The sequence below is a fragment of the Suricata suricatta genome, chromosome 11, assembly GCF_006229205.1.
Source record: "Suricata suricatta isolate VVHF042 chromosome 11, meerkat_22Aug2017_6uvM2_HiC, whole genome shotgun sequence".
Classification (NCBI taxonomy): domain Eukaryota; kingdom Metazoa; phylum Chordata; class Mammalia; order Carnivora; family Herpestidae; genus Suricata; species Suricata suricatta.
Genome location: NC_043710.1, coordinates 12,209,195 through 12,234,872, shown reverse-complemented (window position 1 = coordinate 12,234,872; position 25,678 = coordinate 12,209,195). Strand labels below are relative to the sequence as shown.

Here is a 25,678-nt window from a genome sequence, read left to right as displayed (position 1 = left end):
CTCAGGGATGTGGGGCGCGCCCGGGGGCGGCGGGCTGCGCAGCCGGGGGCCGCCGCAGGCCAGAGGCCACGCTCTCCGGGAAAACGGCCGGCGCTACCCCCTCTTTCTGGGAAGAGATGGGGAGGGGGGGCTTCTCCTGGGAGACTCGGGGCGTCGCAATTCCTCGTTCCTCATCCTCCGGCCCCCGCACCCCTCCTCCCCCCCGCCACGTACCCTCTCCCCTCCCCAGCCATCTGTTCCACTCGGCAGCGCCGCGACAAACACGGCTCCAGTTCGCTTCCGCCCCTGCCCAGCCCCCTCCCCAAGCTCTCCACCCCTCCCCCGAGAGGCCGGGATTTCTGCCGGCAACGCCCACTCCGTCCGAAGCCCCAGCTGGGCAGCGGCCAACATCGGGACCCACTCCTTCCGTCTGGGCATCCGCGGGGGTGCAGATACCGCTTGAAAGGGTGGGGGTCGGGAAGGCATGAGATCTCAAAGGAGGACAGTGCAAGCCAGGGTAGGAGTCTGGGGGTCGAGGCCCGGGAAGGACCGACCCTGCGGAGGCTGGGTGTGGGGAGGAGTGTGGGGGGGTTCCCTTCCAGGCTCGCCGCCCCCTCCCACCCCTCCATCCCATCCCAGATGCAGCCCGGCAGCGCCGCCTGCTGGGCTCACCCAGTCCCCGACCCACATACGTTGCTTCCTCTGCCAGCCCGCGCCCCGCGGTCGGGTGGGATCCACGGTCGCGATCAACCTCCACCAGATTTCTTGGCAAGTCGAATCCCGGGATGGTGACCCAAGCAGGCCCTCTGGGAACCCGCCCAACCCGTCCGTGGGCGCCGTCCAATTCTGGTTTAATGTTTTGCAAAAAGGGAACTGTGTTGGAAGCCAGGAGTCTGAACTCAGAGCAGCCGTCTGATCTATGGGATTTGTCACATCTCCAGCCAGACCCCTCTGGAGAGGTTTTCTCATCTGTGAAATGGGTGGATTAGTCTGTTCCATTAACTTTGAAAGAGAATTTAGGACAAAGAAGTGTTCATCTGTAATACTGCCTTCAGCACTAACATTTGAAGGTTCTCCAAAGTTCCACTCCACCCCCACTGGAGTGGGTGGGAGGGGGGAGACCCACAAGGCTTTTGAGGTCGCTCTGAGCCTGTGAGGACAGCTAGGCTGGGCTGAGAAGCTTGGGACCTCCGTTCTGTCGCTGGCCGTCCTGGAAGCCTCGTGGTTAGGATTCAGCAGTCAGAGTGTCCAAGTTTCAAGCTCAGTGCCATCACCTACAGACTGGATGCCCTTGGTCTTGTGCTTTAACCTGTCTGGGCTTTCCTCAACCCACAAAAGCAATCTGAAGACACTAACCTCTTGGGCTATAGTTAGGATGAAATGAGATAATCTGTGAAGTACAGGCAGGTTCTCAATGAGTGTCAGGGCCCCTCCCTGGACCATCCCCCCAGCCTGTGACTTGCTCTAAGCCTCCAAGGCTTCGAGGGACAACGTAAAGAAGTGTTGGCCTGGAATAAAAAAGGTGTAAGTTCCTGGAGGGCCCCTCGCTCTCAGAGACGGTGTCTTTACCTATGTAATTTTAAAGCCTCACTTCAATGTTAAAAAATGAGTATAAATATAGTAGAAAGTGGAGCTCAAAATTTGCATAAATTTTAAGATAAAACAGGAGACTATAAAAAAGTGTAAATTTCAGCAAACCTCCAGCATCCTCAGGGATTATTTCTAAAGCCTCCTGCCCTGATCCCCCTGTAGAGACAAAGGCCAACTCCTGGATGCACCTCAAACCATGGGAAGTGGCGGGGGGTGGGCAGGAGGAGCAGGGGCAGAGGGCAGGATGTGCGCTCCCTCCAGACACTAAGGGGGGGGGGTGGACTGGCTAAGAACAGGGAGCTGAGCCAGACAGCCAGAGATGGACAGGCTGGCACTTCAGGTGGCCTACTTAATGCCCAGCCAAGCCTGGGTGAGGAAGAGGGATGGGGCTGTGGGAGAACACCCCTCCCCACGAAGACACAGGCACAGCCAGTCTCTCACTTCCTTTTTTATTTCCTCTAAGACCTACAAAAGGCAGTACCAGGGAGGGAACCCGCCCTCCGGCCCCGGAAGGGGCTTATCCCCCCCACCACCCCATCCAGAACACAGCCAGCACCTCAGGCCCCTTTCCTCAGAGGGGAAGTTTCATACACACACACAGACACACACACACACTCACACGCACACAAACACGTACATGTGCGAGTGTACACTTGCATACTCTCTGAGCACTGCAGAGCTAGAACCCTAGGAGTAGCCTGTTTACTGATCCCACAACCCCCCAGGAAGCAGGATGAAGGCCCAGAGAAAAGGCAGCCCCTGCATCCTGGCCTCCTCCACTCTGAGGAGGAAGACGGCCTTCTAGCACAGGGCTGTCTTCAATCAATGGAGCATCATTGCTTTGGGGAAAATTTTTTTTTTTTAGTTCTTTTTTTTTCTCCTTTTAGCAAGTCCCTACAAAAATAGAACTTCTCTTGGTATTTATAAATCCACGGCCCAGCTCTGCGCGTATGTTACAGGTAGAAAAGCCGTATGAGGCATTCCCTTTGGTAGCTCGGGCCTTGGCTGCATGTCATCCAGGGCCCTGTGGCTGCAGAGGTCTATGCAGTCATCTCCAGGCTCCCAAGCACCTTCTGCGGGCCCTTCCAGTTGGTGGCATACTCCCTCTGGAGCTGGGTACGGTAGTAGAGGAGGTAGGAAGGTAGCAGGAATCCCAGGAGTGAGAAGAGCAGGAGGCCCAGATTCACCTTTAGGGCAAGGAGAACAGACAAGAGTCAAATAGGGACTCGTTTTCCCCAGGGACCCTCCTGTTTCAACCTTCGACAGAGAGGAGAAGGCAGCCATGTTTGCACAGGTCCTGGACCACAGTGATTAATCAGTGCACTTACGTGTTCAATCACTGTTCCACACAAGATCTCACTGACCGTGCAGCGACCTTGTCAAGTTTCAGAGCCTAGTTAGAACTCTGGCTAAGGCTGGTGCTCCCACCAGCTGGGGAGATACTGAGGGTGCTGAGGAGACTCGCAGGCAGTGAAAGGAGCCGAGGCACACAGCCCGAGGGCAGGAGACCCGGGGCAGGGGCCCTCACATGCGCCTGGCCTAAGTCCACATCCTGCTCCGCATCACTCACTGTGTGACTTTGGACAAATTGCCATGACTCTAAGGCCTCCTCAAGGCTATCATGGCAAAGATTAAGTGAGCAGAGTACCTGGTGAGCACTCGGTAAACGGTGGCTGCGCTTTCTCCATCATTCTTGTGGGAGAAGGGTTACAGGACAGGTGGCCCCACAGGGCAGAGAGAAGGTCAGCTTTAGGGAAGCAGGTGTCCGTTCCGGGTAAGGAAAAGCCCTTCTAACCATACCAGTGGCTGCTGCCCCGTCACTGAGGGTGTTTGAGTTGAGAGGGTTTGGAGGAACCCCTTTCCAGAGGTGCCGAAGCAAGAAAGGATCCGTGCACTGGGTGAAACCGGACGGCATCAGAACCAGGCCACTTGATAAGGGACCCAGAGGCTTAGTGCGAAGACACTCTGGGGCCCAGGGGGAGGGGCACTGATGTGACAGGCTATTTTTAAAGCTCTGTGAGGGGCTGTGATGGGCAGCCAGCTGGGGACCCCCCAGATTAGAGACCTTCAGAAGGAGAGCCCTGGGAAAGGGGCTCCTGCTCCTCCCCCCCACCCCATGCCAACCCCATTTCTCACCCAGAAGGGGTCTCCTTTCAAGGGTTCCACCATGGCCATGAAAAGCGGCTGCTGCAGCAGGGCAAATGCAGCACTGATGAGAGACTGCAGACCCGTCAGCGTCCCAAAGTGGTTGGACGGGAACCTGTCAACGAGAGGTATGCCAGTCAGGCCGGCACACGGCCCTCGCTAGCCCAGCACCCTGTGTCAGACCCAGCCCTCGGGTAGGCAGGCAGGATGGAACTTAGCCCCTCTGCAGGGCGCCCGGGTGGCTCAGTTGGTTGAACGGCTGGCTCTTGATCTCAGCCCAGGTCCTGATCTCACATCCATGAGTTCAAGCCCCACATCAGGCTCCACGCTGGCAGCTTGGAGCCTGCTTGGGATTCTCTCTCTCTCCCTTGCTCTCTGCCCCTCCCCCATTTGTGCATGCTCCCTCTCTCCCTCTAAATAAATAAACTTTAACTAGTTAATTAATTTGAAGAAAGCCTTCCTGCATGTGCTCTCTGGACTCTGGCCTCAAAGCTGTGTGCTGTGGCTTCAGAGCCACCAAGTTGGCTGCTGACAAGTGCTATCTATGTGATAAGAGCAAGTAATCCAGCCTCTGTGAGACCCACTTCCTCCACTAACAACTGAGATAGCACTGACCTCAATGGGCAGTTCATTTATTCTTCTGACAAGTACTCACTGAGCCCCCATGTGCCAGGTACCATGCTAAGGTGTGTGCACATTTTGCACTGAACCGGACACTTGGGAGAGGTGGCTTTCTGGAGGGCTGTGTCGGTTGGACAATGAGCAAGATACACACACACAAGGGTAGTGTCAAGAGCCAAGGAGAGACGTGGGGTGGAGAGCGGATAGGGGCGTCAAGGGGGCCGCCACCATGGACAGGATGGCCAGCAGAGGCCTCGCTGACAAGGGGACACTGGGTACGGACCTGGAGAAGGTCTTGTGGGTATCTGGAAGGAGACTGTTCTAGGAAGAAGGAACAGCAAGTGCAAATCCCCTAAGTAGGGAACACACTTGGGGTTTCTGAGGACTGAAGAGGCTGCAGCGAGGTGAGTGAAGGGGGGAGAGGGGAGAAGAGAGCAGAGAGGCCCGGGGGCTAGGCCTTGTAGGGCCCGTTAAGCCGTAACAAAGCCTCTGGCTTTTTCTGAGACCAGGCAGAAAGCCACGGAGGGACAGGAAAAGACATGTCCCAGCAGGTGTCCCCAGCCCCAGTGTTAAAAATAGACCAAGGGAAGGGACACCTGAGTGGCTCTTTCGGTTAAGCGTTGGACTCTTGGTTTCGGCTCGGGTCATAATCTTATGGTTTGTGAGTTTGAGCCCCACATCAGGCACCATGCTCACAGTGCAGAGCCTGCTTGGGATTCTCTCTCCCCCTCCCACTCTCTCTGCCCCTCCTCTGCTCACTCATGCCCTCTCTCTCTCTCTCTCTCCCTCTCTCTCTCTCTCTCTCTCTCTCTCTCTCTCTCTCTCTCTAAGTAAATAAATAAACTTCAGGGGCGCCTAGATGGCTCAGTTGGTTAAGCGTCCGGCTTCGGCTCAGGTCATGATCTCATGGTTCATGGGTTCGAGCCCTGAGTCGGGCTCTGTGCTGACAGCTAGCTCAGAGCCTAGAGCCTGCTTTGGATTCTGTGTCTCCCTCTCTCTCTGACCCTCCCCTGCTCACGCTGTCTCTCTCTCTGTCTCCCAAAAAAATAAATAAACAACATTTCAAATTTTAAAAAAATAAATAAGTAAACTTCAATAGACCAAGGGAGGTGAGAACAGATGCAGGGACCCCGCTGGGAGCTGCTGCACTCAGCCGGGGTGGTGGGGGCTGCTGGAGACAAGGAGAGGGTCGCATTTGGGGTCTGTGGATGGCGGGACCGAGCAGGGCTTGGGCATGGAGAGTGAAGAAGGGCAGAGTCAAGGCTCTGGCCTGAGCAGATGCAGGAGATGGGCTGCAGGGCGCCTGCCATTGAAAGACACACCTGACAACAATGGGGACAACCCTGTCCCTGGCACCACTGCTCATCAGACACCCCGAGGAGTCCCTCAGCAGCACTCAAGGTGGAAACCAGATGGGCGAGGGGAAAGGGAACTGGGGGCTGCTCTAGACAGAGCAGGAGAGTCATAGACAGTCTGAAAATTTCTAGGGCTGACAGGGGAGACAGGAGGATAGACATTTGACCAAGGCACATCGGGGGCTCAGTCGGTGAAGTGTGCGACTTCGGCTCAGGTCACGATCTCCTGGTTCCTGAGATCAAGCTCGGCCTTGGGCTCTCTGCTGTCAGCACAGAGCCTGTTTCTGATCCTCTGTCTCCTCTTCCTGCCCCTCCCTAGCTCGTTTTTTTCCTCTCTTTCTCAAAATGAATACACCTAAAGAAAAGAATCCTGGCTTCCTCTCAGGGAGGACCCCCTGGCAGACCGCCTCCCCACCACCAGGGATGCTGAGAGAGGGTGGCCCACTGGGCAGCCTCCTCAATCCCCACCAACTTCAAGACGTCAGTGCTCCAGGGAGCAGCAGAGAGGGGCACAGAGGGGTGCGCGGGGGCCTTTCAACTGATCCAGGATTCTTCTGGTCACTGGGTGGGGGGTGGGGACGCTCAGGCAGGCAGTGGGGTGCAGGTTGACTCACACTGCGGCGTAGAGGCTGCCACAGGCAGAGTGGAAGAAACCTCGAACCATCGTGTGCAGGATAAAGGTCACGTACTGAAACCAAGAAGAGAGAGAGAAGAGGTGGGAGCAGGTGTGGAGGCTGGAGGCAAGTTGGGGAGGGTGAGGAGTGACAGAGCCCTTGACCATCAGATCCCTGGAATACCTCCCGGAAGGACCCAGAAGACAGACCCAGAGGACAAGAACTAGGCTCCCTGGAAGGCAGGCATGGGGTGAAACAGCCCCCTGGGGGGGTCCTGGGAGGCGGGGAGCTAGGGGGACAGAGGTGGGTACCTGCAGGTGTAAGCTGTTGATGAGGCAGGTGACACCAAACCCCACCAGCAGGAAGTTGGTCAGGGTGAAGGCGTTGATGGCGTTGGTGATCTTCTGGATCTTGCGGTAGCGGGGTCTGGCCGACTTGGTGGCCACCCCATCCCTGGGGAGGACAGGACATCACTGGCTGCTGCCTCCTGGCTCCCTGCCAGGCCTTCCCCTCTCCTCCTGCACCTCTACCACTAGCAACAAAGGCAGCAAACCACGTCCCCAGCCCTGTGTTTCTTGAAGTGCTGAGTCTACTCCACTATCACCTGGGGACTTTCTTTAACATGCAGATTCGGGGCTCCCCTCCCCTCAGTCTCAGGAGTGGGGCCTGGGAAGCTGCATTCTGACAAACAGCCCAGGCACAGCTGGAGTCTGAGAATCAAGGATGGGAAGGAAGGTGGAGAACCGGACGCTCTCACATCGCCTCTGATCAGACGTCCCCACAGAAGCATCTCTGTCCATCGACCTGGACAGAAGTAGATGTCACTGTGGGGACAACAGCTTGGCCCGGGACCATCCGGCAGGTCCCTCTCTGGCACAATCCCGGGGAGAGGCCAGCAGGCCGAGATGAGGGCAGTCTGCCCATCTATCCTAGACAGATGACCCTGCAATCGGGGGCTACTGGGCAGGGTGCTGGGGCTGGAGTGTCGGGGCTGAGGAGGGAAGCCATGGAGTTTTTCCTTAGATGCCCCCTCTCCTGTCCTCTAAGGACAAACAGGAGTTATTTGGATTAACGCAGAAAGAACACGAGCAGTCAGAAGACTCCAGTTCAAGACCCAACTACAGTCTCCAGCCAACAAGATAGGTTGCAAGGGGCCCTACCTCCTGGCACCCACCTCCCGTGCAGCCCCGTCCCACACTGTTACTCTGGGCAACCCACAGAATATGACAGAAATGATGGGATGTCATCCATGAGACTTCACTGTGAAGGACACAGAAGCTTATGGCTTGGTCTCCCTCCCTTAGACCCAGTCAATACCCCAGACACCTGCAGCCCAGCCGACAGCTGGACCTTAGTCTCATGAGAGCCCGCGGTGGTCTGAATGACCCCCCGAAATTCATATGCTGAAATCCTAATGCCCAACATGGCAGTGCTAGGAGGTTGGGAGGCTCTTTGCGGGGGGACTAGATCACGAGAGGGAGAACCCTCACTGTGGGATTTGTGCCTTTATAAGGGAGGCCCCACGGAGCTCCCTATTCCTCAGGCTGTGTGAGGACACATCAAGAAGACACCCCCTCCCCCCCAGAAGAGGGTCCTCACTCAGCCACTGGACCCTGACCGGAAGCTTTTAGGCTCCAGGACGGTAATAAATAAATGTCCATTGTTTTTAAGCCGCCCAGTGTGTGGTATTTTGTTATACCAGCCCAAACAGACTCGGACAGACAAGGCGCTGAGCCGGCACTGCCCAGCTAAGTCATTCCCAGTTCCCTGACTCGAAAACTCTACAAGACAAGAAATGTTAGCTGCTTAAAAATGCCCCGCTTTGGGGCTAATCTGTGTAATACAGCAATAGATGTCTGTTGCACCAACTTTCTAGCCATAAGAAGGCTTGCCAGTAAACCCTTTACAACATAGGTTCTGGAATGGGCTACTAGGAGCTGTGTGATCTTGGGGAAGTTGCTTAACCTTTCTGCATGTCAGCTTTTTCATCTGTGAAGTGATGATAACGTATCTCCCTCAGAGAGCCGTCGGGGCTCCATAAGACAATGCAAGGTGCCTAGCGTGCCCTCGGCACTTGACATCAGCTAGACTTATGATCGAGCAAGCCACACCCGCCTTAGCCTTAGTTCCCTCATCTGTAAAATGGGGACATGTTCCTGCTCTCCCAGAGCTCTTGGGAGAAGGACATGAGAAGCTGTGTGTGGAAGCCACCACCATCCCTGTGCGCGTCACCTGGCATCTCCGAGGGCAGTGCCCTCACTGGGGGGGTCCACACAGTCCTTGATGCGCCAGTCCATGATGTAGCCAATGAGGGGGCAGGTGAGAAGGCACAACAGCTGCATGGCCCCAAAGATGGAGGTGTAGAACCCAACTGGGCAGGATAGGAAGAGAAGCGGAGTCAGGAACTGGCACGAGTGATGCAGGCAGCCCAGTGGGCACCGTCACCCACTCCTGGCATAGGAGAGGCAGCGCCAGAGTAGCTGCCCTGTGACCCCCACATTCTCAAGATGCCCCAAATGCACAGGGTTACAAGGCTGGGCCCAGGCTCCCTGTGGAGTGGGCGCTGGTGGGGTGGGTGTGGGCCAGGGCCCCAACTTCTATTCCCCTACCTGTCTCTGCCGCCCTTTTTGTCAGGATGTCCGTCTCTGTCGGGGGGAGTGGGGAGAAGCCAGAGTGAGAAGAGCCCGCCAGGGGGACCCTCCTGTGCCACCAGCCCCCAGCGCGCCCAGGGGCACCTCACCGTGTCCCTTGCCTCCGGTCACAAGGTACTCCAGCATCTTGTTCATGGCGGCCATGTAGAAGATGACCCGCAGCTGGGTCATGCCCATGGTGAGGAGGCTCCACAGGAAAATGGGGGAGCAGAGGCTCTGGCGGAAGGGGACGGACTCTGGAGAGACAGCAGAGGGCGCCTGTGAGCCCCAGAGCTTCCATTTCCCTCCAGCTGTCCAAGCCGCTGCAGTTCCAGAGGGGCTCAGCACTCATTGGGGGACTCTCAAGGGACTGGCTCCTTCGGAAATGACGGTCCAGACTCACTGGCCTCCAAGTTCTTGCCCAGTCTTATACTGATTTCAACAGAACGTTTTCGGGTTCCCTCAGGACATACACCTTAGGGTGGCGGTAACTCCAGGTACTATTTATGGAGGACTGGCTACTGCTGCACACGGGATGTGCATTATCCCATTCACCAGAAGTGAATCCTGTCCTCAGCACGTCCTGCAGATGTGGAAATTGAGGCTCAGAGCCCAGCGACTCTCTTCCAAGCTCGCGGGGCTGGAAGCTGCAGCTCGCAGCCGCCACCACTCTGCCACGGTGGCTCGGCTGTGTTTCCAGGGCTGCCACGTCCGCGGCTCCGTTTAAGCCTCACAGCTAACTTCCCCCCTCAGTGGGCATTAATTATGACTGCTAGCTTCAGAGCTAAGGAAAGCCAGAGCAGGCTTAAGTGATCTGTCCAAGTCACACGGCCTGCAACTGGGGAGCTGGACTCAAACCCCCATCTTGGGACTCCAAGGCGGGTACACCTGCCAATCATTAGCTGACTCATTAGGAAGTGGCTCAAGCAGGTGGATGCAGCTCCTCTTCCAGCCAGCAGGGGGAGCCAGCCAGCTGGGCGCCGGAGGGTCTCCCAGCGGGCTCCACCTGGCTGTACCTGATGCAAGGGGCTCGGAAGTTGCAGGGAGCCCTGATGAAACCAGCTGTCCCTGGAGATCCTGCCCCATTCTAGAAGGTCCTCCCTCCCTCCTTCACCCAGGAATCCAGCAGAGTACCCCCGAGTCTGAACTTGTGGAGTTCTCTGAGATCTGATGTCCCCCCATTCTGTAAATGGGGATCAAGCCTCACCTATACACACCATGGGATGTCGGGTGTAGAGCACAGAGGGGAGAGTGAGTCCTCACTAAGAAGCATGAGGACCCAGCCCAGCTGTCACCCAAGGCTGGCCCCTTGACCAGACACTCACTCTCAGGAGGCCTTTCTGAAGTGCCACGAACATCCTGGGACGAGATGAAGACGTCAGCCCCCTCCTCCAGGCTGGGGGCCTTCTGGCTCAGCCGCTGGCCCACAACGGTCACATGGGTGTAGAAGCGGTCACCTGTCACCTTGTGATCGAGGGCCAGCCCGCTGAGCTTGATCTTCTTCCTGACAGCAGCCAGGCCAGGGCATGTGGGAACCAGCCACGCAGAGCCCACCCTCAACAGCCTGCCCCAGCGGTGCATCCTGGTCTGCCCGAGGGGCACCGAGCACCCCTTCACCTTGCACTGGCTGACGTGCCCGCTGACAAGCTCCCTAGTGTAGGGCTCGCGTCACCCAGAGCCTGGGCCAGAGGCCTGCTTAGCACCCAGTAAGTGAAGGGTGGGGGAGTCCTTTTCCACCTGGGCTGTTGCCATGGAGGCAGCATTAAGAATTCAGACTCTGGAGGGGCGCCTGGGTGGCTCAATTGGTTAAGTGTTCAACTTCAGCTCAGGTCATGATCTCATAGTTCATTAGTTCGAGCCCCATATTGGGCTCTGTGCTCACAGCTCGGATTCTGTGTGTGTGTGTCTCTCTCTCTGCCCCTCCTCCACTCCCTCCCTCTCAAAAATAAATAAGCATTAAAAATTTTTCTAATTACAAAAAAAGAATTCAGATTCTAAAGTCAGAGAGCCTGGTTTTAATCTTTAATCCCCCCCTCGTTCAGTGGTTGGACTTTAGGAAAGTCATTTTGTTCCCTGACCCTTTGTTATGAACGGAGTTAATAACGGAATCCACTAACAGGACTGTTGAGGATGGCAGGACCGCTAAGCACAGCGCCTGGCCTGCAGCACGCACTCAAATATCAGCTTTATGACTGGCATCCCAGTGTTTCCTTGCGGAACATCTCCCCCCACCCACTGAACAGATAGGAGGTAGGGAAAAGTCAGCATTCAGGCTGTCCCACAAAGGGTGGGGTATGTGAGTCTTTGTATCCCCCTCCTGGGCCCCCACATGGCACTGTCACTGGGGTCCCTCCTACTCTGACCCCGTCCTCCAAACTCAGTAAGAATAATGGTGGCGGTGTTGTGACCGCCTCTTATGTGCCACGTCTATTCAAACGCTTGTGGGTGGGGAGGATCAAGCCCACTGTAGAGACGAGAAAGCAGAGGCCAAAGCTGATTCTGTCCACTGTATTACCACCCCCAATCCCCACCTGCCTCGCCCTCCACAGAGAGGGGAGCCCCCCCCCCCGCCACCCCACCCCCACCCCTCTCAGACTCACGTGTAGTCAACTTCCTCAGGAGCAGGAAAGGCTTCGCTGGGCCAGTTGAGGGCACAGTTCAGAAAGATGAGGCAGGCCAGGCCCGCCCAGGTGAACATGATGACCATGAAGGACACGCCAGCGTCACAGATCAGCTGCGGAAGGAGCAGTGGGCCCGTGGGCCACCCTGGCCCCGCCTCTTCCAGCCCAAGGCACAGCCCAGGCCTTAGAGGCCCCAGACAAGGTCTCTTCTACCCCGTTCCTTGTGCCTAATTTGCAGATGAGAAGCGGAGGCCAGAAGTTAAGAGACCCAGAAGACCACTGGCCTCTTCCTTTTTCACCCCAGCCCCCTAACAAGGGGTGAAGTAATTCCCGCAGTGTGCTGAAGCTGCTGGTGGAATTGAGATCCTTGGAATCTCAATTATTATCAGAAAAGGACGCACGAACCTGGCTGTGACTCCATGCACCTGTCGGCTTTCACACAAAAATGCCATTTCTTTTTATGTACAAAAGAGAAAAAGTCATGCTCTGGGTTACCAGGCCTCGCTGCGTGTATCTTGCCATTCCTGGCACATTCCCCAAGGGAAAGACAAACCTGACCCGAGAAGCCTTATCTCGCCTTTCACAGGTGTTCCCAGGTAGGACACCTGGGGGGGGTGTGCGCATGTGCAAGCACTCTGCCCAGGGCCTCCCAACCCACGTAGGTGGGAACTGATTGGGATTCTGTGCCAATGCATTGGCCCTCTACTGGGGAAGCCAGGTACCTAGAGATGGCGTCCCTGCTCTTGTGGCCCCTGTGTGGGACAACTGACATCCACCCCGTCCCCACGCTCCTGCCCAGTGCTGCCTGGGAAAATTTCTGTCCTTCTCAGCCTTGGGCCTAGAGGCTCTTTCTTCCCTGGGGACAGGACAGAGCTTCAGAGAGCCACATCCCCAAGTGAGTGGGAGTTAAGATCTGGCTCCTCAAACCTCACCCATTGCCTTGGGTGACACCATCCTCCATGCCTGCAGCTACCTGAACAATCGATGGACACCCCTGCCCATGCACTCTCAAACCCCTTTGGGGACTCGAGCAAGTTCCTTCAACTAACAAATGTAACTGTCCATGGTGGAATCTGAACGGCATCCTACGGCCCAGTTGAAAGTGCACCTTGTTATCATTTGCTATCAGGGGAAGGAATGAGGTCCCAAGCTTGCTCCCAAGCTAGGACTCAGCCCTTCCAGTTCTAATTCTGCCAGGCTGCCTTGTTCATGACCTTGGACCAAGGCAACCAGCCTCTCCAGGGCAGGAGAAGGCGATGTGGCTGGAGAGGTTGGTTGAGGCCAAAGAGGTCAAGGGCACTGAATGTCTGTGAAGAGGATGGACTTGATTCTGTCAGTGAAGCAGGGCAGGTGTGGATCAGCCACACCTCCAGCTAAAATCATTCTGGAAGCCAAGTGAAGGACAGACCGGAGACGGGAAAGGTCCGTGGCAGGGAGATGGGCTGGGAAGGCTGGAGCTAGCCCAGAAGGGGGAATGGAGGCCTGGCCTGGGACGGCAGTAAAGGAAAGGAGGCAAGCAGGGAGGTCAGACCCATTGGCCAGCAGCCATGCCTGGGCCCTTTCCATGACAGGTCCGTGCCTGCCCCTCGGTGGTGGGGACTGACCTCTGACTGGTGGCAACAACGGTCCCCAGGCACGCCAGCCACTACTCACCCAGCCCCACCTAGTTCTTCTGTCAAGGCAAAAAGAAAACCCAGGTGACCTCACTGTCCTCCTGCCCCAAACAGCTCCAATACCTTGATGCCCGGGAACGTGATGGCAGAAGAGGCGTAAGAGCCGATCATGAGGGCCATGAACGTGGACCGCAGGTTCCCAAACATGTTAGGCAGCTGAGGACAGAAGCAGGGCCGGTAAGCTGGGTGGAGCCTGACACCGCCCAGGGTACCCCTTGCCCAGCCCATGGGGTTAAGTCTCGATGCACCTCCCCGCAGCCCTCAGAGTGAGCTCCTGGAGCACGAGCCTCAGGAGATGCAGCAGAGAAGGTCAAAGGCAAAATCACGGGAAACCAGCGGACTCCCTGCCTCCTCCAGACCCCTACTGCACATTAGCATCTCAAGGGTTATCAGAAGTGCCCTCAGAGAACAATTTTGTCAATTCTGCTCAACCCCACGGCTTCCCAAGTCAGTTGACCATAGACTCCTTCTATTATGTGACACCTCTTAGTAACCCACGGAAGGAGCGTTTAAGAAAAACTGAGCTAGTGCAACTCATTTGACAGGTAAGAAAACTGAGGCCCAGAGAGGGAAAGAAATGTACTCAAGTTCACAGAGCTTCTTAACGACCTTCTCGCCTGTTCTGGCAACCCTTGCTCAATCCTGAACCCCAAGGTTGTGACCATGGCCGGCTCTGTAATGAACCCTGCTGGGTGGCCCCGAAGGACAAGTCACCGGAGGTGCCATGGAGGGAAGGGTGGATGTACAGAGGGGGCAGGGGCAGGCCAGGTGATCAGGAGAGGTGGGTGTGACGTGTGCAGCAGGCCCAGAATTCCCACCAGCAGAGAACTGATCATATGTTCTGCTCTCTGGCCTGAGCCAGGCCCTCGGGGGAGGAGAAAGCAAAGTCACACTGCCCTTTGTGTACATCCCCCTCTGGCTCCGCCATCCTTCCCAGGCCAACCGATCCCATAGCCGGGAAGGGCCTTAGACGCCACACACACTTCCACCCTCTCCACAGAGGGGAAGACCCACAGAGAACTGAGCCCTCCAGCAACTTCCAAGCAGCTATGAAAAGGGGGTGGCTCAGCGTGGGTGGCTCAGTCGGTTGACTGTCAGACTTCGGCTCAGGTCATGATCTAACAGTTCGTGGGTTCGAGCCCCACGTCGGGCTCTGTGCTGACAGCTCAGAGCCTGGAGCCTGCTTCAGATTCTGTGTGTCCCTCTCTCTCTGCCCCTCCCCTGCTCATGATCTGTCTCTCAAAAATAATACATGTTTAAAAAAAATTTTTAAGGTGGGTTGGGCCCAGGCTGACCCCCACTGGGGCAGAGGTTTCCCTGGAACCTGGTGTGTGCAAGGCACGCTGCCAAGGACACCAAAGAAAAGTGCTAGGGCCGGAGAGGGGGCGGACCCACGGCTCCCGCGCCCCCGCCCTAGGGTCTTCGGGCGCTAGTCTCGGCGCAGCAGGGCGGCGCCGGGGTGCAGGGAGGGCGCGAGGCCCGCCAGGCTCCCGGGGGGCGGGGGGAGGGGGGCGAGGGGCTGAACAGCACTGGATGTCCTAGCTCTGGTGGGTCTTGGCCCGCGAGGGCAGAGGCCTGGGCGGGGGCGGGGCGGGCTCCGGGCCCTGCCATTGGCTGGAGATTACTGGCGGCGGGGCAGGGGGAGGAGCGGCGGACGCGCCGCAGGCGCAGAGCCCCCTAGGCGGGCAGGGGCCGGGTCCGAGGTTGCGCACCGCGCAGCGCAGGGCAGGGCACGGGGAGCCAAGGGATCTAGGCCCCGAGCCAAGCTGCACAGCGTGGAGAAGGGGCTTTGCAGGGGGGCGGGGAGGAAAGGATCCGCTTCCTTCGAGAGAGTTGTGAAATGTCCCGGGCTGGAATTAAGGCGGCTGCTGGGTGAGGTGAAATTCAGCCAGAAACACCCAGTTTGGCGGTCAGGACGGATCGGGGCTGCCCTCATCCGAGATAAACAGCCAGTGGCTGGCCCGCCTGGGAACCCCTCCCCCACCAACCTCTCATCAGCCTTTAACCCTTCCGCTCACATACAGAAATCCACACACTTGGCGCAATACATACACAAAACCACACACATTTGCAGGAGGTGGAGCCACGTGGAAAAGGCGGTTTCTGTAGGTCCAGCAAGGTCAAGTGCCGGCAGTTTGACCTAATACCCTCACAAACACATTCACCTCCGCTCGCCCTTGCCCATGTAGAGCATCACACGTGGACGTGGCAAACACACAGGCTACTCCGACCCCGTCACTATGGCGCTGCCCAGTTTTATTTTTTTTCCAGCCCTTCCGACTAGTGACGTAATTTATTAGTTTAACTGTTTGGGGAAGGCTACCTCTTCTACTGACCTGGGGAACAGGAGTTAGAAAGGTGAAGAAGTTGGCAGTTCTGCTTGTGCTGTAGCCCCAGTGCCTAGAACTGAGGCCGGCAGACATTGTGTGCTGGGGACACACGACCCCCCAACACCTACACATCACATCCCCACGTGCAGGGCCTCAGTCCACCCTCGGCTGCAGCCTGCACACGCATCTGCTCTGCGCCCACCGGTTCCTCCCTCACCCCTTGTCCCCCTCACTCACCTCTACCCCCCCACCCCACGCCTGGTGCCCTGCTGCCAGTCCGGGCCTGTCACACTCACCGTGAGTGAAGAGAACGTTAGGCAGATGCCGCCAAAGCCATTCAGGGACAGCGCCAGGAATATCAACGGAGAGAGGACTGGGAAGGGGAGAGGGATGGGTCAGGGCGTTCAGGGAGCTGTGGGAGGCCAAGGGCAGGGGCTGGGACGGCAGGATGATCCACCTTCGTCCCGCCCAGTCTCTTCTCGTGGGCGCGCACCCGAGATCACACAACTCACCTCTGGTGTCCCGAGAGGCCAGGGCCATGAGGGTGCAGGACGCAGCGAAGCTGGCGCTGTGGAGATCCAGGGAAGGAGAAGGAGTCGCCCTCCATCACCCTGAACCTCCCCGCCCCCTGCGGCCCCCCGCGGCGCCGCCCCCTCACCTGCCAACCAGCCGCGTGGGCCTGGGACCAAAGCGGTCCATGAGGATCCCCAGCGGCAGGGTCGTGGCGCTGAGCACGAAGGAGCCGATGGTGAAGCCCAGGTTGAGCATCTCTTCCTGGCGGTCACAGCTCAGCCACTCACGCTGCTCATCCTGGGAGGTGTTGGTAGCATTCGCCGCTGAGGAGGCAAGGCAGGGCTCAGCGAGTGACAGCCGGCGGCGGCGGCGCGGCGCAGTAGACACGGGTCCGGGTCCGGGGTCCTGAGCCCAAACCCTACGCTTAGGCCTTACCCCCGACCAGGCGACCTCAGAGGTGGCCTACAGTCACATCTACTCCGGTGAGGACTCGTCCTCAAGGCAAAGTGCCAACTTGGAGTCATGACAGGTGATTAAAAATGGTTAGTAGTGGGGGAAGGAGGGCGATTCACTTCACTCAGTGCTCACTGGGTCACAAGGCGGCTGCTCCCCTGCCCCATTTGTTCCCCAAGCATCACTGCCAAGGCCACTCTCAGGGTGCGCCAAACGCACACAGACCAGATTCCCGGTTCCCGCCACGACCCCTACTAGCCTGGCAACCTCGGAAAAGTAAGGTCCTCTCTCTGAGCCACAGTGCCCCTTAGCCTGTAAAAGGGGGGGTGGGGGGGAATGCCTAAGCAGTATGCTCTCTGGGAGATCCAGGTAGGGGTTCGGGGGTCACCTGGGAGACTCAATCAGTTAAACTTGCAACTTTAGCTCAGGCCTTGATCTCATGGCTTCTGAGTTCGAGCCCCAGGTTGGGCTCTCTGCTGTCAGTGCAGAGCCTGCTTCAGATTCTCCATCTCCCTTCCTCTCTCTCTCTCTCTCTCTCTGCAACTCCCTTGTACTCACTCTTGCCCTCTCTCAAAAATAAATACATATTTTTAAAAAATCAGCTGAGGAAGGTGAGCTTTGCACAGAGCCTCATCCAGAGAAGGTTCTCCTGAAATAGCTGACGAAGGGGTACAGGTGCTGGGCCCCGCGGAGGCTCATGATGCAGGGAGCCTCTTCTCTAGGTCCTGGGGACCCCACAGCGAATAAGATTTAGAGTGGCAGATGCCGTTAGAGCACCTGGCTGGCTCAGTTAGCAGGCCATGTGACTCTTGATCTCAGGCTCATGAGTTCAAACCCCACATTGGGCATAGAGCTTCCGCTAAAAAAAAAAAAAAAAAAGCAAAGAGTGACAGCTGCGATGAAGAGAACAAAACAGGAGGATGTGACGGTGCCTGAATGCTGGAGAGGAAGCACCCGCCCTCGATGGTGACAATGATTCCTGGCTTCAGATATCTGAAGCGCATGCAGGCCGCAGAGGGGTGACCTGACCTGTGTGTTCACATAAGGAAGACCAGGAGGAAGAAGTGTCGCATCCTGAGTGCTGGCCAGCCAGGGCAGGAAGCACCTTGGGCGACAGGGAGCTGCAAGGGAAGCTAAGGATAGGGCGCAGGCCTGCGGAAGAGCCTGTAAGGTTCAGGCTGACCCCATCATTCAGGGGTTGTCCCCATCACGGTTCGGTTCTCTGTCAGGTGTGTCTGCACTGGGTATCTGCTGTGTGCCGGGCACTGTGGCGACAGTGGGCGAAGCAGAAAGAAATGCAGAGAATATTTAGGCCGGAGGCTGTCAACAGTTCACCCGCGATGGCTTACACCCGTGTTTTGCTTGGTGTGCAAATTTTAACTGGGTGCAGTTTAAAACTGGGAGCCGTCCCATAAACAGGGCCTCCGGGTGGTTCAGTTGGTTAAGCATCTGACTCTTGATTTCGGCTCAGACCATGATCTCAGGGTTCGTGAGTTCAAGCCCCGAATCAGGCAGGCTCCGTGCTGACGGGGCAGAGCCTGCTTGGGATTCTCTCTCCCTCTGTCCCTGCCCCTCCCCACTCACGCGCTCTAGTGCGTGCCCGCGCTCTCTCTCTCTCAAAAGAAGTAAATAAACATTAAAAATAAAGGAGTTATCTCCTAAACATCTGGATTCTCATTAAGAACTCAGAAAATCTGGGGCTCCTGGGTGGCTCAGTCGGTTGGGCATCCGACTTCGGCTCAGGTCATGATCTCACCATTTCTTGAGTTCAAGCCTGGCGTTGGGCTCTGTACTGACAGCTCAGAGCCTGGAGCCTGCTTCTGATTCTATGTCTCTCTCTCTCTCTCTCTCTGCTCCTCCCCTGCTCTCACTCTGACTCTCTCTCTCTCCAAAATAAATAGACATTAAAAAAAAAAGAACTCAGAATCTGGCCATTGCTGGAGCTGAGTGGAGGTTACCCTCTTCTGCCAGGTCTTGGGCTCTCTAAGCCACCCAAGTCCTCACCTCTCTTTTACCTCCTAACATCTGCCACCTTACACCTGCCCTACTATTATTATTATCATTATTATTATTATTGATTGTTACGAACTGCCTGGCCCGGTTGGCATCTGAGTTTACAGTCCCTGCATCAGACACTGATTCTACCCCTCAGTCTTTCACCATCAAATGGCACCTCCCCTCACACAGGTCCTACTAGGTCCCGATTAATGAACACCTGCTTTGTGCCAGGCTTTTTCATACAGTATCTGTTTCGATCCTCACAGCCTCCCTAAAAAGTGAGTCCAGTAACCCCGAATGTACAGAAGACGGGGCTCCGAGAATCACAGCAGCTCACAGCCACACAGCTTCTTACAGGCAGGCTTACAGTCAGACCCAAGACCATCTCCAAGGGCCAGCCCTCTCCTGTCCACCCCGGGGCCCCTCTGTCCTGAACATGGCAGCTCAAGACACTTCCCACGCACGTGCTGGTGCTGGCGAGGTGTGCTCAGGGAGCGTGACAGCCCAGTGGCCTGCTAGCAACTCAAGGTCAGTCAGTGCATCTGTGGGTCTGCTTTATCCGTCAGCCTCTTGTGAGTTTGACTAACAGGAGCTGGCTCCCAAGGCCTCATCACTCGGCATGGCTGGATAAAGCCAGACTCCTTGGAAAAAGTCAGCCCAACATGCAAAGATACCTTAGAACTCCATCCATGCCAATTACAACAGAAGATGTCTTTGAAATCCAACTGCCCCACTCTTATAGGCAAGTAAAGTGAGGGGTGGGACGGGGGAAACGTACAGAGCTGCTGAGAGAGCTGAAGCCTTAGGAGAAGACTGTGTTTCCCCAACTGCGGGATGCGTAGCTTGTGGGGCACTCAAGACGAGCTGGGAGATGCAGGGAATGGATTTTGATGTTTCAGTTATTAGTCATTTCAATGTGTATCAGAAACACACCCACATATATATATCCATACATATGTGACTGTTTTGGAAAAACATGCATATATTTGTATGTACACTGAAGACATGTTATACATGTGTGTGTATGTATTAGACACATATATGTGTGTAATGTGTGTGTAAGTACAATCAAACCCAACATTCCAAGGATAGTACACTTTAAAATCAGGCTAATTTGGGGGTGCCTGGGTGACTCAGTCGGTTAGACAGCCAACTCAGCTCAGGTCATGATCTCAAGGTCTGTGGGTTCGAGCCCCGCATCACGCTCTGTGCTAACAGCTCAGAGCCTGGAGCCTGCTTCGGATTCTGTGTCTCCCTCTCTCTCTGCCCCTCCCCTGCTCACGCTCTGTCTCTCAAAAATAAATAAACATTAAAAAATGTTTTTAATTAATTAAATACATATATAAAATCAGGCTAACTTTGGAATGCCTGGGTGACTCAGTTGGTTAGGCAGCCGACTTCGGCTCAGGTCATGATCTCACGGTCTGTGGGTTCGAGCCCCACATTGGGCTCTGTGCTGACAGCCCAGAGCTTGGATCCCGCTTCAGATTCTGTGTGTGTCTCTCTCTCTACCCCTTCCTTGCTCACGCTCTTCTGTCTCACAAAAATAAATAAACATTAAAAAAAGATTTTTTTAATCAGGCTAATTATTTTTTATTTTATTTTATTTTAAATATTTTTAATATTTATTTGCTTTTGAGAGAGAGAGAAGAATGTGAGTGGAGGAGGGGCAGAGAGAGAGGGAGATGCAGACTCTCAGGCAGGCTCCAGGCTCTGAGCTGTCAGCACAGAGCCTGACTCAGGGCTCGAAGCCATGGACTGCGAGATCATGACTTGAGCCAAAATCAGACACTTTACCAACTTTTAAAAAAAGCTAATTTTTTAAAATGGGTTGATGTAAAAAGGAAGCATTAAGTCAACAGTACCTAGGACACGGGAAAGGTAAAATCATGAGGGTGAACTACACATGACAAGATGTGCCAAGCCCTGGAAAGCAGGACCACCGAGAAACATTCACCTCTGGAGCCACACAGAGCACATTCAAACCCTGGCTTCACTAGCCATCCTGCTAAGACTCTGAGACTCTGTTATCCCATCTGTGAAATGGGGATGGTGGTCAGTTGCAACCCTGAGAGGCTGGCTGGCTCTGAGGACTGCCGGGCGCACGCGCGCACATACACACACACACACACACACACACACACACACACACAAAATGATCCCATTTACTGAGTCTTTCAGGATGGTGAGCCCCTCCTTGTGCCCTGATGCTTCACTTTCCTGCAGTTGACAGTCACGTTCACCAAAACCTCCTTAGGATTGGGCTCCAGCGGCTGTCTCGCCTATGGGAGGAGAACTCTAAGCTGAAGAAGATTGGAGGGGGCTACACTATTCCCATGAGGACTAGGAGACAGGTCCTGGAGTCAGATCTGGGGTTGAATCCTTGCTCTGCTCCTTAGCTGTGTGACCTCAGGCAAGTTGCTTAGCTTCTCTGAGCTTCAGCTCTCTCTTCTACAAAACGTGGTTAATAGTCATACCCATATCACGGATCTGCTATGAGAACTGAAGATCCAGCAAAGGCTTGATGAGATTTAGCCATTGTTTTATCACTTGGTCACTTCTGCTGGATAAAGAGTAGTTATGTGTTCAACTGATCTGCCTCTGTCTAAATTCTGAGTAACAGAGCCCTCTTTTAACTGTGACACCCCAGGGCGTACCTCCAGAGAGAACAAAAAACACTGAAGACCGAGGGTGTGGCCAGGGAACCCAAAGCTGATCCTAGTGAACACCCTGACCATGAACTCCACGTTTATTAAACAACAGCACGACAGCATTTGGGGCTCACATCATTGTTCTGTGGCCAGGAGGACTAGGAGGGTCCACTCCATTTTATACACTCAAGAGTGGAGATCCAGAGAGGAGGGGTGACTGGCTCAAGGTCACACAGCAAATGACAGCAGAGCTGGGTCCGGCAGGTAATTATGACCCCCGCCTGCCGTCCACGTATTTGCTCCCGTTGCATTTTCACAGCAGTCCCTGGGTGTGGGGGGTGGGGAGTATTGGTCCCATTTTACAGATGAGGTAGCTGAGATATTTAGAAAGTGAAGGAAATACATGAAATAAGTCAAGCAACACATAGAATTGGAAGCCGTGCTGCCTGGTTCTTTCCACTCCGTGGGAACACACATCCCTGGTCTGATTCTGTGTTCTTGCAACTCTGGACAGGGAGTCTGGGTCCACAGAGAAGGAGGCTTCAAGAAGCAGAAAGTAAGCACTTCTGATAGGGCAGCGTGACTGAGGCACAAGAAGGGACAGCACCCTCCCCCCATCAGCCCAATGGCTGAGGATTTAGGCTCAGGTACCTGAGTGAGGGGAGGAGGGACACGCTGTGCTTTGCTTCCCAACAGTAGACAAGTAAGTTCTGAGAAAGGAAGGTTCGCTTTGGCCACCTCTAGGTTTCCCAGACAACTGGGGTCGGACCCACACTCAGCCTCTGGGCAACTCAAAACACTAAGCGGAAACTTCACACCACATACAGAAATTACCTGCAAAGGGACCCAAGATCTAATGTTTGTTTATTTTTGAGAGATAAACAGACAGAGTGTGAGCAGGGGAGGGGCAGAGAGAGAGGGAGACGCAGAATCCAAAGCAGGCTCCGGGCTCCGAGCTGTCAGCACAGAGCCTGACGCGGGGCTCGAACTCACAGACCACGGGATCATGACCTGAGCGGAAGTTGGACGCTAAACCAACTGGGCCCCCCAAGGCACCCCGAAGGGACTCTAGATCTAAATGTAAGAACTGTAACTGTAAAAACTCTTATCCTAGATTAGGCAATGATTTCTTAAACATGACACCCAGACACGAATTGCAAAGGAAAAAAAAGACAGATTGGACTTCCTCAATAGTAAAAAAACCTTTCGTGCTCCAAAAGACACCATGAAGAATGTGAGAAGACAGCCCACAGCGGGGAGAAAAATCTTGCAAATCACGTCTCTCATAAGGGACTTGTACCTAGACTATAAGGAACTCTTACAACTCAACAATAAAAAAGCAAATAGCCCACCTTAAAAATGGCCAAGGTATCTGAAGAGACATTTCTCCAAAGATACGCCAAGGGCCAAGAAGCACCTGGAAAGATGCTAACCATCGTCAGCCACTAGGGAACTGCAAATCAAAACCATAAAAAGAGTACGTGTATGGGGCGCCTGCGTGGCTCAGTCGGTTAAGTGTCCAACTTTGGCTCAGGTCATGATCTCACGGCTTGTGGGTTTGAACCCCGCATCGGGCTCTGTGCTGACAGCTCAGAGCCTTGAGCCTGTATTTGGATTCTGTATCTCCCTCTCTCTCTGACCCTCTGCTGCTCGCGCTCTCTCTCTCTGTCTCTCAAAAATAAGTAAAAACAACATGAAAAATTTTTAAATAAAAAGAGTGTATGTGTAGCCACTAGAATGGCTATAGTAAAAAAAGATGAGTAATCATCAGTGTTGGTGAGGATGTGGAGAAACTAGAACCCTATACAGTGTCGGTGGGAATGTAAAATGGGGCAGTCACAGGGTGCCTGGGTGGCTTAGTCAGTTAAGTGTCTGAATTCCACTCAGTTCATGATCTCACAGTTGATGACTTCTAGCCCCATGCTGGGCTCTGTGCTAATAGCTGGGAGCCTGGAGTCTGCTTCTGCTTCTGTGTCTCCCTCTCTCTCTGCCCCTTCCCTGCTCGCTCCCTCTCTCTCTCTCAAATATAAATAAACATTAAAGAAAAGAAAGGTGCAGCCACTGTGGAAAGCAGTCTGGCATTTCTCATAGAATTACTGCATGACCTAGCAATTCCATTCCTTGCTAACAGAGGAAAGCACACAGTCACCCAAACACTTGTACTAAGTATTCACAGGAGTAACCATATTAGCCAAAAAGTGGAAAAAATGCCGATCAACTGATGAAGGGTGAATGGTTAAGTTCATTACTCAGCATTGGAAAGACACCAAGTCCTGACACATGCTACAACCTTGAAAACGTCATGTGAAGTGAAAATTGCCTGTCACAAAAGCCCACATATTACAAGATGCAATTTCTCTGAAATATTCAAACCTTCCAACCTTGATGAGCTACAATCAGCCGACTACAAAGTGCTGGACGAGGGAGGGCTCCCTCAAGCAGCCTGTCATTGTGAAGGCCAAATTCACAGACGAGCTGAAGAGAAGATCAAGGGGGTACAGATGGCTGTGTCCCGGTAGCTTGAAGCCTCATGGACAGAACTCTTCTAAAAGGTAACAAGTGTCTTCAAAAAAAAAAATCTATGTTTGTCCTACGTAAACTGACTATACTGCTAATGGTTACAGGGTTACTTTCTGGGGTAAAGGAAATGTTCTAAACTTGGTTATGGTGATGGTTGCACAATGTATTGAACTGTATACTTTAAATGGGTGAGTCAAGGGGTGCCTGGGTGGCTCAGTTGGTTAAGCGGCAGACTTTGGCTCAGGTCATGATCTCATGGTTCATGGGTTTAAGCCCTACATCCGGCTCTGTGCTGACAGCTCAGAGCCTGGAGCCTGCTTCAGATTCCTGTCTCCTTCCCTCTCTGCCCCTCCCCTGTTCACTCACTGTCTCTCAAAAATAAATATAAAAATAAATAAATAAATAAATAAATAAATAAATAAATAAAAAGACATGACCCTTTTTAAAATAAATGGGTGAATCAGAAGGTAGGTGGCTTAGACCTTCATAAAGGTCTCACAGGTATTTTTTTTAATGTTTATTTATTTTTGAGAGAGAGACACACACAGAGTGTGAGCAGGTATCAAGACCATTACATGACAAAGTCTCCTACTTCCTCATTAGGGGCCACCAGGGAAGTGGAAGGAAAATGGAAATGGAAAAAAGGAAAATGGAAAGCAGGGTCCCTCCATAGTGCCTGGCCTGGAAGAAATGAGGCTCATGGATGTGAGGATAGGTGATTTGAAGACCTGGGGGCTCAAAGTCCTGGAAAAGGAGGGGCACCGGCCTGTTACATTCAAGCGTACATTGCAGGCTCTCCTTTGTCTTATTTAGCCTTACAGGAGCCCTGACAAGGAAAAAAAAATATCCCTCACCCAGCTGGGCGCCTTCTCCTTCTAAGGGTCTCCATCTTGCTCTAGGCCTGAGGCTGCCAAAGGGTCTGAATGCCCAGCAGGATACCTGGCATTCTGGGAAGCCTAGATTAAACGAGGTAGAGGGGGCAAGAGCCACCCCCTCTCCAGATGAAGTTTGAATTGGTGAGGAAGCGGGGCTGTCCCAACGCCTGCGCAGTGCTTGTCTTAAGCCGCCCCGCGACCCCTGCCCTCAGACCCGCGTTCCTTTGCAACTTCCACCTTCCCCTTCTGCTGCCCCTGCGCCAGCCCGACGCGCCCCTGCTCGGGCACACCTGAGCACAGGACGGAGTAGAAGCCCTCCTTCTGGAGCATGATCAGCAAGGAGCCCCAGCCCAGGAGCACGGCCGAGAAGAAGAGGTTTTCCAGCATCGCGGTGCACGCCATCCACCAGCGCCTGCGGTACGCCTGCTGCAGCGTGGGGGCCATGCCGGCCGCGAGCCTGCACGGGAACACCGCGCTGAGCACACGGACCCCCGGCGGCCCCGGGGAAGGGTCTTGCATCCCAGTGGCCCCTGAGACCCCGAGAGCCGGCCCGCGAAGGCCCCGGGGCCCTGGGCTTCCCGGCGGGTGCCGCCAACCCAGCTCTGGGCGCACTGGCACTGCCAGGGGCTCCCGCAGCGCTGGGCTCCCGCCGGGCCACTATCGGAAACAAGGAAGGTCCTGTCTGAGCGCAACAGATTTCCTGGCGCGCTGCCGGGCTCTTCCACGCGGGCCGGGTCGCGCAGAGCCCGGCTCCCGGGCCCCACCCCACCCCCACTTCCCCCCAAGTCCCCAAAGGTCAGCAAGGGGCAGGGCGCGCTCTGAAGCCACCGCTGGCCAGCATCCGGCCGCCCGCGCCAGGAAGGACCCCCAGCAGCGAGCAGGAGGAGGAAGGGTAAGCCCGGGGCGAGCCTGGGACCCACTCCCCTTCCTGCGGCCCGGCTAAGACCACTCCTCTCCGCCGGGGCAGGGCCCCCGCCGGCCCTCCGCCCTCCCGCTCTCCGCACCAGGCGCCCGGTGTCCCCGCGGTCTCTCGATCCTGGCCGACAGCTGCCACGTGGAAGACGGCCCGGGGCGGGCCCTCCGGCGCCCCCGGCGCCCCTCACTCACTCG

General features: G+C 55.2%; 1 protein-coding gene across 2 annotated transcripts; it reads right to left on the bottom strand.

Moving 5' to 3' along the window:
• Positions 1-2,001: 2,001 nt before the first annotated feature.
• Positions 2,002-25,646, bottom strand: SLC43A1 (solute carrier family 43 member 1). Of its 2 annotated transcripts, XM_029914720.1 has the most exons (15): positions 25,573-25,646; positions 24,859-25,025; positions 16,217-16,394; positions 16,071-16,126; positions 15,855-15,931; positions 13,292-13,384; positions 11,535-11,668; positions 10,260-10,438; positions 9,045-9,191; positions 8,914-8,949; positions 8,537-8,675; positions 6,616-6,757; positions 6,305-6,378; positions 3,706-3,829; positions 2,517-2,756 (listed from the first exon to the last, which is right to left on the bottom strand). In XM_029914720.1, exons 2-15 carry the CDS (start codon positions 25,010-25,012, stop codon positions 2,610-2,612), a joined length of 1,680 nt encoding a protein of 559 aa, XP_029770580.1. In that variant the 5' UTR covers positions 25,013-25,025; positions 25,573-25,646; the 3' UTR covers positions 2,517-2,609. The 2 variants fall into 2 exon arrangements, with proteins under 2 accessions (XP_029770579.1, XP_029770580.1); XM_029914719.1 differs by lacking the exon at positions 6,305-6,378 and having other exon boundaries at positions 2,002-2,756.
• Between the last annotated feature and the right edge of the window lie 32 nt (positions 25,647-25,678).

Excerpts from the sequence above, each read along its gene's own strand:
- SLC43A1 (XM_029914719.1), bottom strand. The coding sequence starts at position 25,012 with ATGGCCCCCACGCTGCAGCAGGCGTACCGCAGGCGCTGGTGGATGGCG. Across the intron at positions 15,932-16,070 it reads GGCCTCTCGGGACACCAGAG|TCCTCTCTCCGTTGATATTC; the intron begins GTGAGTTGTGTG and ends TCCCCTTCCCAG. Across the intron at positions 8,950-9,044 it reads GACCGGAGGCAAGGGACACG|AGACGGACATCCTGACAAAA; the intron begins GTGAGGTGCCCC and ends TCCCCCCGACAG.